Source organism: Schistocerca cancellata, chromosome 3 (genome assembly GCF_023864275.1).
Source record: "Schistocerca cancellata isolate TAMUIC-IGC-003103 chromosome 3, iqSchCanc2.1, whole genome shotgun sequence".
In the NCBI taxonomy this organism is placed as follows: domain Eukaryota; kingdom Metazoa; phylum Arthropoda; class Insecta; order Orthoptera; family Acrididae; genus Schistocerca; species Schistocerca cancellata.
Window position 1 is genome coordinate 232,095,421 of NC_064628.1, and position 12,489 is coordinate 232,107,909.

Here is a 12,489-nt window from a genome sequence, read left to right on the forward strand (position 1 = left end):
TGACGATACAGAGAAAAGTTTAGTGTACTTTGTGGCTTGCTTATAAAAACACATTAATCGGTGGGAGACCCAGTTAAAGGATGCTGGCAGTTTGCTGACAAACCCTGTTCTGGTAGGCATTCACTATGCACCGAGTCTGTAGAAACTGTACAGGATAGCTACCTAATGAGACCCAAAAAAAATCGGGTGTGTGTAACCTTGATAATTAGGCCTAAAAAAAGAGTTCAGTTCATACGGTCTGAAAAAAGGTCTTCTTTTTAGGGTTTAAAATTGTAGTTGTTGCACAATATCAAACTGACTGATAGACCCAAACGATTCACATTTGTTACAGATATGCTTAATGAGATCGATTATGATGAACGATTTATGAAGAAGATTGTGTATAGCAATGGGGCCACATTCCATGTCTGTCATATTCATCACTCTAACATCAGAATATGGGCTTCTGAAAATCCTCGTGCCTTCACTGAACATGAGCGTCCCCCCTAAAATCAACACATGCTGTGCCCAGGTGCATAAGTTTTAGACCAATTTTTCTACATGGCGCAGACTATGACGTCAACAACTACCTTGACATGTTTGCACTTGAATGCAATGGCAATGCCACAATTTCCAGAAGGTGTTATCTTTGAACATGATGGTGCTCCTACACACTACGTCAACAATGTTTGCACGTTTTTGGATACAGAATTTCCCCCACGATGAATGGGAAGGAGTGGTTTTAACTCATGGCCACCACGATCCGGACCTAACATCATTAGACTTTTACTTTTGGGGTTATGTGAAGCAATGTGTGCACAGTGAATGTACCATCAACATTAATCACAGAATCACTGATGCTATTCACTCTGTTACACCAAATGAACAGTAAACAGTATTAAGCACAGCTCACCCTAAGATGAGAACTGTGTGCTGGTGATGAACTGCCTGCTGGTGTGCTGCAGATGCATCACATCAATCAGCTATCACAGACTGGTGTTGTAGTGTGGCTGGCGACCAGAAACAGCGTGGTGCTGTAGGCTGCATGCTGAGTCGCGAGGCAGGCGCGATGTTCATAGACTGCTAACCTGTCACTACTCTTCTTCACAGAACTCCCCCAGACATCTTCCTTATTGTAAGACCAACTGTGTGCGGATCGTAGATCTTTTTCTTCTGTCACACAGATACAGTCCTTAGTGCTGAAGTTTTGTTACTATAATCAACTGTGCTATTCTGTTTAATCTTTATTAGCACTCTTGTTTTTCTCCCCAAATTCTTGGCAATTTGTTTCTCTTTATTACTTTAACAATTCTTCTCATTTCATTCTACTACATGTGTACAGCTAGACATTTTATTATTGGTGTCGGTTGCCCTTGGCAACTGTATTTCTCCTCGAATATAAATGTAAAATCTTTTTTAAATTGCTGTTCTTTTTTGACCTTCCACTCTCCTTCTACCATATTTTCTTTGTCTTGGCCTATATGGTTAAAATATGCAATGTTTTCACTTGGTTTGGGTCTTAGCTTGTCCACAGACTGGATGTGTTTGTATCACATCTGCACACAGGAGCTATCGAAGATTCTTTACTCCTTTTCCATGCATGCTCGCCCAACACAACTTCATCGACTATAAAGTCACCTATATTATTTATTACACGATCCACAGGTGGTCCTGCTATTCAGTTCCAGACTCCATTCTTTTTTGTGCCTTGATGGGGTCCTCTACACTGACGATTAAAAAAAAAAAAAAATACTGAAAGGAGCTCAATCCCAATCTAGCACCTCAAACACCTCTTTCCACTTAAAACTTATATCCTCTCATCAATTAACAATACAGCTTGGTCATATTACATCGTCCAGCCTTGCAGAACTCAATTCAAACATTTGCATCCGCCTCAAGTACTTGTTCCATACCAAGATCAACAACAATAAGAACAAAAACAACTGAAGAATATATCAAAGACACATTGTTACATTGTTAATTCAAATATTATGTTTTCTCCATGAATATTTTTCATGACACTTTCCACTCGTGGCTGCACAGAATAACATATGGCCACTACAGCAGAAGGAGAAATGCGCTGACTATCCACTTCCACAAGGTAGACAGCTCTGCATAAACAGAAAGCCTAGCGGCAGTCTACTGCTCCAACCACTCTTCCTCAATTTAAAACCTGTCTCTTTCTTCACATGGGTATTTTCATCTCTCGCAGAGCCTAAGAGGTGTACATTGCCATTTTCCATTCTAAATGACATGTAACACCAACAGTAACACTATCTCCATTTGCCTACATGTTCTTTTTTATTATTTCTTTTTTTGTACCATTATCCATTGCAACTGGGAAATCAGTACATGTCAGGCATGTCTGCCAAACATATCACTAACAAAATGATACATTCAGATCTGTAAAGTTACACCAGACAACTCGTCATGCCTAACATACACTAATATTTTTCCCAGTTGCCTTTGGTAAAGGCTCAAAAGCCTAAATTTGGGAAGTAATAAAAAACACGCAGTCAGATGGTGGCAGTGTTATCATTTTAGAACTTTATTATGACTTTGGTACAAGAGCTGGAAACTGAACAACAATAAGCTGTTTGAGTGTTCCAAGAAGAACCAAAAGTAACAGAAGCGATTTGTTTGCAAAGCACATTCACTTTCAAGAAAACAGTCACTTATTCTTTTTGTTACAGTGTACATATCGTAACCTTTGCATTCTATGATCAACAAATAATTAATGCTGGATACCAACAATGCAGAAAAAAAACAAATAGCTACTTACCTTAAAGAAGACACATTAAGTTGCATATTACTGTGCCTGTCTGCCACTTAACGTGTCTCCTTTACAGTGATTAGCAATGTATTTTTTCCTAAATTGTTGATATTTCTACCTGGAATTTCCATTCTTTAATTAGTTCTGAATGGAATACAAGAACTTATATGACATAAGTCATCAAAGAAATCAGGAATATTTTAATAATTGTGGCATTTCAGCCGTTTAAGTTTACAACTGATAATTAGATAATTTACACCACCAAAAGTCATTAATATCAAATACACAAGACCAAAGGGAATTAAAAATATCATCAAGTTGCTAAAGCAGCAATATTTTTCTATGACAGTGTTTCTAGCAGGTTAGTAAAATCTTGTGAAAGCTAGATAGAACTAACTTTGAGCTATATTCATATCAGTCCTTCACTCAAGGAACATTTCTGGACAAACTTCAATACAAATTAGGAACATCATACATAAAAATAGGGATAACCGAGGCTTTACTCTCTTTCCAATAAAACAATCAATAAAAACTGATGTGGGTGATTATTCATTCCTCTCTCAAAATTTGATAACTGGTTTTCAGTTTCACATGTGGCAACCAACATATACTCTAACAAATGAAAACCTAGCAGAACTAAAAACAACCAAAATGATCCTGCTGGTATATTTTGTGACTTTATCGAAGCTTTTTATGTAACTGAACTGTTCAATTTTGTAAAACAAATCTGCAAATTTCCTTCACAATGAACAGCCAACTGCATGTCCTAAAATAAGTTTTTGGCTTCAAAGGACATGATGACAAGTTATACACCAATTAATCACAAAAAGGAGAAATATGAAATCATTTACATAGCAATGTAATCTACATTTTGAATGTGACAAAAGCCAGTCATTGTAAACAACATGTCAGAAACAAGTGAAATTTCAAACATACGTACTTGTTCTCCACAAATCCCTGAATGCAGAGATCGAGTTCATCTGTTAAAACACACCACCATCTTTCAAAGAACACCACTTTCTGGAAATAGAGGAAAGATAGTCTTAATTACTTCATAAAATATATCTTTGAGCTAAGATTTATTTATACAGTGATCATTTTTTACTCTTGCAATTAGATGCATATCCAAGCACTCTTTTCTTTGCTGCACTAAAAGGGGGGGGGGGGGGGGGGTAACAGCAACATGCCTAGTGATGCGAGTGGGGAGGGAGTGGGGTGCTAAATGTTATGTCACCCCCCCCCCCCCCTGCCCCCAAATACATACACACTTTTTCACTAGAATGCAATATTTTATATAATTCTTCTACAATAACTTGCTGAATTCACAGGTGTAAATGAATTTTCTTACCAGAACACAACAAATTAAAAAAAAAAAAAGTGTTATGTCGTCGTCGTCTTCTTCTTCTTCTTCTTCTTAAAATATTCAAACAAAAAATGTTCTAAATACTAAGACATTCCTTTGATTTTATCTCGTACTCACAGGGTTGGCTACATAAACATGACATTTACAAAACTCTATCACATCCCTTGGATCTTGACTGTAACCTTCTGCATATGACTGAGAGCTAAATAAGAAACAGCAGGTTTTCTTCCAAGTTCCAACCTGTCACTAAACTGCTGAACAGCTGACTGAATGATGTCACAAAGGCTTTCCGCTAAAAGTGTGGGGAATGCGTCACAAAAACCACAGCATAGCTAGAATTAAATTGCAAATTAAGTAAGTCTCTTTTATAGCAAACTGTATGCCATTTAAATAAACTCAATCTACATCAATCACAATGGCACACACATTCATATATGAATAGCCACATAAAGCAACAAAATTACTACCCTAGCTACTGTCTCGTTCTGGAAATCATTAACAATGAGCTATCTCAATAAAAGTTATTTTCCTTGTGGCAATTAGCATAGGATGGTTTTTGGAAGTAGTGATCAAATAATTTGTCCTCATTATAAATGGTATTTGGAACATCAGCTCCTACAGAAACTGTTTACCTCTATTTTCAGAAAACACCACAATTGCAATCACATAAGTAATGGGGTAATTTGTGTCTTGGTGCTATATTAAAAGGTTCGGGAGTGGGTAAAGAGACAGGAAACTGCTTGATAAACAGGAAGAAAATAACATCTAAGGCCTAAGATGTAACTTCCAAATGCTTCAGGATAATGTGTCAGACTTGGTTACATTTTATATCAACAATGAATAACAATAACATGGGAAGGCTATATTGCTATTCATCATATAGAGGCAGCATTGAGTTACATTTTATACGAACAATGAATAACATTAATATGGGAAGAATATATTGCTACTCATCACATAGAGGCAGCGTTGAGACAAAGTCAGGCACAATGAAAAGACTGCTAAAATATTAAAGCTTTCAGACGAAGTCCTTCTTCTGCATTAAAAAACAATACACATTCACCCCAGCTTAACTCACACACACATGACCACTGTCTCAGAGCACTGGAGTCCAAATGCGACTGCATTTACGTCTCACAAAGCAGCAATCTGCTTGGATGAGGCAGTGTGTAAAGACGTAGCATGTGGATGAGAGAGGGTGGAGGATCAGGTTAGGGGTGAGGGATGATGCTGGTGCTGCCTGTGAGACTACCCAAGGAAATGGTGGGGCAGGACAGTGGGCTGCTAGAAGCAGGAGACTGTGCTAGAAGGGGGTGGAAATGGGAAGGTGGAAAGAGGGGGGGGGGGGGGTAGAGAAGAGAGAAAGAACTTCTAGGTGTACTGCAGTGGGAGCTGGGAATGGGGTAGACAAAAGGAAGAATGAAAGGCTGAGGTGAGAGGGGATTCAGGAACAATGGATATATTGTAGGAAGAGTTCCCACCTGTTTGTTGGCCTCTTAGTAGTCATCCCAGGTAGAATGGAGCACAATGGTTGCAACTTTGTAGATCTCACAGCTTCTTACGCAGGTAGCCTTGGATGGGGTGAGAGAGTCCAGTGATAGGATTGTAGTAGGTGGTAACAGAAGGATGTATGGGACAGGTCTTGCATTGGGTCTACTGCATGGATATGAGCCATGTAGCAAGGAATGGGAACTGGGGTGGACTAGGAATGGACAAGCATATTTCATAGGTTGGAGGGGGGTGGGGGGGTAGTGGAATATCACTGTGGGAGGGGTTGGGAGTGTATTTCTCATTTCATTTTTGACTATCTCCCATCCTGTCCTGAAATATCCTAGCTACTGTCCTCCCCAACCCTCCTACAGTGATATCTTGTTGCCCGCCAGTCCTAGACAATATTCTTAATCTATCACTACCACTCTCCTGCTCCTAGTCCCTTGCCTGATGGCTCATATCCCGGCAACAGACCCAGATGCAATACCTGCTCCAGTCCTATCACTGGCACCTCCTATTCAATACTAGAAATTAAATAACAAAATGACAACTGATACATACATTCGTAGCAACCTACACGTGTTGTATAACTGCATTGTGTTCACTCCATTTATAAAAATTATTTCATGCGGATAATCAAACTACACAAAAAACAATTTAAATGTGAGAGCAGCAAGGTGCCAAAAATATGCCGCAATGAGCTCACCTGGTCGGATGGTGGCTGCCATCAAGCAACCAATGGCGGGTGGCTGGTTGCCTCTGTATGGCAAAAAAACTCTGGGGCAAAATCTGTTCTGATCTTGATGCAGCCATGAGCTCTTGCATGGTAGATTTTGTTATTACTGGTGGACCACAAACAGATACAACACTGTAACAGCTCAAGCAGAAGACAACATTCCCTCCAGGCACTTCCACATACACACATCAAAAAATGTTTTGCATCACCCCGGTTCCCAGAACTCCTGAAGATAGATGTTGACTGTGGATATTGTATCACAGACACAGTCCCTTTGACTGTTCAGGGATGTCACTAAAACCACTCAAAGATGTAAACAACCATGCATGAGCAGTACCTAATGGACAGAGGGGGTCCAACAGGCGATCAGTTCCAGTCATTGTACCAAGAAGGAGGTACATGACTGGTGTTGTCTGTATCTCAACCATGTCTAGACGATCAATACCGTGGTTCAATCGTATCCACATTGTTATACTTTGCCAGGAAGGGCTCTCATCAAGGGAAGTGTCCAGGCATCTCGGAGTGAACCAAGGCGATGTTCAAACATGGAGGAGATAGAGTGAGACAGGAACTGTCGATGACATGCCTCACTCAGGCCGCCCAAGGGCTACTACTGCAGTGGATGACTGCTACCTATGGATTATGGCTTGGAGGAACCCTGACGGCAATGCCACCATGTTGAATAATGCTTTTTGTGCAGCCACAGGATATGTTACGACTCAAACTGTGAATAATAGGCTGCATGATGTGCAACTTCATTCCCAACGTCCATGACGAGGTCCATCTTTGCAACCACGACACCATGCCGCATGGTACAGATGGGCCCAACAACATGCCGAATGGACCGCTCAGGATTGGCATCACGTTCTCTTCACTGATGAGTGTCGCCTATGCCTTCAACCATACAATCATCGGAGATGTGTTTGGAGGCAACCCGGTCAGACTGAATGCTTTAGACAAACTGTCCAGTGAGTGCAGCAAGGTGGAGGTTCCCTGATGTTTTGGGATGGTATTATGTCGTGCCGACGTAAGCCGCTGGTGGTCAAGGAAGGTGCCGAAACAGCTGTACGATACGTGAATGCCAGCTTGTGAGCGATAGTGCAACCACCAGCATATTGGCGAGGTATTCGCCTTCATGGGTGACAATTCGTGCCACCATCGTGCACATCTTATGAATAACTTCCTTTAGGATAACGACATCACTTGGCTAGTGCCCAGCATGTTCTACACACACGAATCCCATCAAACAAGCCTAGGATAGATGAAAAGGGCTGTTTATGGGTGATGTGACCCACCAACCACCCTGATGAATCTACGCTAAATCGCAGTTGAGGCATGGGACAATCTGGACCAACAGTACCTTGATGAACTTGTGGATAGTATGCCACGACGAATATGGCATGCATCAATGCAAGACAACGTGCTACTGGGTATTAGAGGTACTGGTGTGTACAAATATCTGGACCACCGCCTCTGAAGGTTTCACTGTATAGCGGTACAACATGCAATGTGTGGTTTTCATAAGCAATAAAAAGGACAGAAATGATGTTTACATTGATCTCTATTACAATTTTCTGTACAGGTACCAGCACTCTCAGAACTGAGGTGATGGAAAACTTTTTTTGATGTGTGTACTATAGTGTTGCCAGATTGTGTAGATGGCCAGACTTAAGAATTCTTCGGGAGCAACTAAATTTTTTGCTGTCAAATGTAAACATTAAGTTTACCTGGGTGAGCAACGGCTTGCCCAACTTACAATAAAGTATTACAGAAAAAGTATTCCGTATTGTACGTACAGACTGCAAGAATGAAAGACATAAGAAAGATGTAGACAACATTTTAAAAACCCATTATGACTGATAATGTTAGTAATCTTCCCAAGTGTCGAACTGCCTCGGATCACCAGTTATTTTGGCAGCAGAGAATGTTGCTGTCTTCAGCTGATTTCTGTGGGATGGACACTCTCTATCTCTCTACTGTGTTGAAACTAAATGAAACAGCACGCATCTGCAGGATACGTGCAACAAAGAGTGGGAACCTACTGCTGACTGAAAGCTACCTCAGTACGAAAGCCATCTTCAAATACAAACTGCGGTTGGTTAAGTATCCCATAATAAAGGTAAGAAAATAAAATTTATTGTCCTGGCAGAGAGTTGACAATGATATGAAGCAAAGTTTGTTTTAATTATGCTGAATAAAATATGTGTGAATAGTTCAATGCTTTAGATTTGACCAATTTCTTTTTACATGATGAGTTAAATGTGAGCAAGTTTTACCACGCATTCATACAACTGATTTGCCTCAATAGGTAATTAACCCACTGCCTTCAGTGCGGATGCACACTTATGTTCGACCTCCTGCGGGAATATAAAATTAGCGAGAAAGTAGGATGGGGACTGCAGATAGGTGGCACTGCGTGGGAGTGAGAGTCTGCCAAGGACCATGGTCTGCATTTTTGCAATAAACACTGTGTCCAGGTGGCACTCCGGTTAACGCAACTGTCACGGGTTCAAGTTCCAGCCCAGCACACATTTTCACTCATTGTTGCTGACCCTGTGTAAAGTCTCAATGCAGCTAATATCATTAGTTCCTTCCCTTTCCCTTCCTTCCTCCCCCTCCACTTACGATAGCTGTCATAGCTGCAGATTCAGTGTGTTGTGTGTTCTTCCTGAAATGTCCAAAACAATAGACCCCATGCTCATATAATAACTACAAGTACTTCCTCAGGCTTCATTACTTCGGAATGACCAGAAGAAGAACAAAATTAACATTTTATTTTTAGGTAATGATGCTGAAATGGTAAAAATGGAAATGCCGTGTGGCTAGGGCCTCCCGTCGGGTAGATCGTTCACCTGGTGCAAGTCTTTCGAGCTGATGCCACTTCGGTGACTTGCGTGTCGATGGGGATGAAATGATGATGATAAGGACAACACAACACCCAGTCCCTGAGCGGAGAAAACCTCCAACCCTGCCGGGAATCGAACTTGGGCCGGTAGGTATGACATTCTGTCGCGCTGACCACTCAGCTACCAGGGGCAGACGCTGAAATGGTTATCAGGGGGATGACACGCAATCCCCACGTGCAACATTTTCTTTATTTTACACTGTCGTTACCACAGTAAATGGTGTTGGCCATTATGACACATTTTTTGTTTTATGAGATTTCCTTCTGGCAGCACATGATCCATCTGTTTTTGCTTTGGATGATCCATCTGTTTTTGCTTTGGATGATCCTATGTTTACGTGACTTGTTCTTTTTCTGTATTCTAGTAAGGAACTACTGAATCTTAACATCTACATTTGTCAAATTGTTTATCATACTTACATAAAAAGTTGATATTACCATTCGCAGACTCAGTAGTTGCAGCTTACAAGTTATGGAAGATATACATTTGTGCAGATGCTTCAGCTGTCGATCTGCATCTCCTCCAACATGCTATGATTGTTCACAACAAAAAGCCTCCATAACTATTGTTGTCCCCTCCCCTACCAAGCCATCTGCACAGCTATGGTCTAGGTTATTTTGTGTGCACTGTAGCAAGATTTCAACAAGTGTTGTAAGCTATTACAACAAAGGTGACTAACTTGTTTGTCCAATGAGCTTTCAGTATCTTCAAAGCCACCACAAGGGTGACTCTTCAAATTATGGACCAATTTCATACACTTTTCTGCTTAAGGAAGTAACAAATTCTTTGTGAAAGGTAGCAGAGAACATTCTAACCTAAGGGAAGAACACAGTTTCCAACATGTGATTTGATCACGTAGTGTAAATATTTGAACAAATCATCTGTTGAGGATATATAATCATGCATTTAACTTCGGAATATACACATGTAAGAAATAAGCAATTCAATCTAGGCACAATGCTTGAATGAGGAGTATTCAAAGGAATATCAATTGCTGTGTAAAAAATGAAAAGTATACAAACAGCCTTACAGTACTACAAACAGTGCCCGAAATTTATTTAATCATCCTGTGAGATACACTAGTCTTCTTATGCTGTCAAAATATAAACTGAAATATTCATTTCCAACTGGTATAAATCCATTTAATAAAATATGCTTGTTCTTTACATCATTACATTAGAGTGCATTAGATACACCATTCAATCTATGGATCAATAGCGAGGAAGTGCTCATGGATGTAAAGCTTGTCAGAACACAAAGAGACAAGGAAAAACAATTTTCAAATCAGCTCGTGTCTGATTAAATATTCAGTTAGAATATCACTCCAAAAGTATCACCATGCTTTGTAGCCTACTGGATCCCTTTAAAACAGCCTGCCCTTTATACACCAGCTGTTTCTCATAATCAGTACTAGTTATATCAGTGTGTGCGAAATGTGTTCCAGAACAACTGTGATATACATATAAAATCTTCTAGGTCTTCAGAGCAGGACAAATCAGAGTTAAAACTCAAGTTTTCAAAGATAATCACTATCTTCTTCATCTGGGGATGTGCATGCATGTGCACATACAGTATCTACAGCATTCAGTGTGAGCATGGGCTATGGTACATGGATCAGACACAATGTTATATTCAGCAGCACTGCTGGAGCACATCAGGTCTGAGGCAGAGAGACAAATTGGCAGTCACTGAGCACAGTTTGGAAAAAAACCTGCATGTTGCATTCTGAATGAACAAGAGTGCTTTTTAATCCAATGTAGTTTGTGACAGCACAATAAAGGAATCCATCAAATTTAGGGCTAATAACAGCCTCAGAAACAGAGATGGTGGCTATTAACAAAGTTCTGCTTCGAACCTGTTACTGGCCATAACACACTGTGAACACTCAGAGCTGAGGGACATCTGTACAATGTGCTAGTTGGAATCTGACTTAATGTGCTGGGATTCAAGCACACTCCCTCAACCGCTCCAGCCTGTGCTGGGTCAATGGCAAGGACAACTCAACTCACTGCAGCACCTGTATAAGGACAACCACGATGCCATTTCAACACTTTGCCAGAAGATGGTGGAAGCGACAGTCATCAAAACATCGCAGGCATTATGACAAACTGATCTGGCTGGAAATGCGAGAACTTTATATTAGTTCAAAACACACAAAAGACGACGAGGTCTTACATATACATGTTGGCACCAATGACTTATTTCTTCTATTTTGTCGCATATTTGATATTCTATGTGGTTCATTAATACAGTTACAAATAAAGATCAATTTAAAAGGAGCCTGAAAGACTTACTAGTGGCCAACTCCTTCTACTCCATTGACAAATTTTTTAATAGAAACAAATGATGTATTGTATATATTCATACTATTAGTATTGTTATAAAAATAAAAAAAAGTTGACATGTTCCACATCCACGAGGATCTCCTCAGCATGGATCTATGGAACGAAAAACTAATCTAATCTAATCTAATCTAGGATGTCACAATCCCTTCGTGTCAAAATAATAGCAACAGTAAAGGACAGAACTGAGTGTTTTGAGAAAAGAAACAAGTGGTTGGAAGTGTGTATTTCAGCAGTATATGGTCTTGAATGAACAATGTTTGTGAAGTAAATGTTTGTAAACTGCTTATGCTTAACACTAAAGCAATTGCCTGCAAACTGACAACCATAACACCATCTTGAAAAACAATACACTACTGCCTATACTGTATTCACAGAGAAGTTGACTGATTGCAAAAGGTATAGCATTTCTCATTACAAAAAAATTGAAGACATGCATTTAAAGTATGATGTTGCAGCACACAGTGCCCAGAAAGTCATACAAATGTACAGAGAAAAGATTCATAGTATGTATCTTGTGAACTGGAAAAAAATTATCAGCACATACAGGAAATTACAAGAAATTGGATTATTCATGCCACAGTCAGTCAGCAAACATTCTCAACAAAGATTTGTTTGCAGAGTAGAATTTGAGGAGACAGTGTTGGATCCTGTGACAGAACATTAATCAAGCACCAGGGTCATTCCATGTCAAACGTACCAGATTTAGAAATGGTCCCCACTCGACCATTTCTGAATCCAATGCCATTTTTGGAATAGGTTCAACAATGTCTTGGATGAACACGTACAAAGCTTCAGCTCGATTTCCTTCACGACAGTTCTTCAGCTTCTCTTAGACAGAGGTCTTAGTTTTCACCACCTACATGCATGCCAGAATGTTAACTGGATAACTTTTTCGA

The 12,489-nt window shown here is 40.0% G+C and overlaps 1 protein-coding gene across 5 annotated transcripts in view; it reads right to left on the minus strand.

Annotated features, from left to right (window-relative positions):
• LOC126174866 (uncharacterized) overlaps nucleotides 1-12,489 on the minus strand; it is a 382,969-nt gene that overhangs the window by 268,063 nt on the left and 102,417 nt on the right. For all 5 annotated transcript variants that reach the window (XM_049921269.1, XM_049921270.1, XM_049921267.1 and 2 more), the window contains one exon: nucleotides 3,693-3,772. In XM_049921269.1, the coding sequence (XP_049777226.1) occupies nucleotides 3,693-3,772 (80 nt within the window). The remainder of the gene's footprint in view (nucleotides 1-3,692; nucleotides 3,773-12,489) is intronic.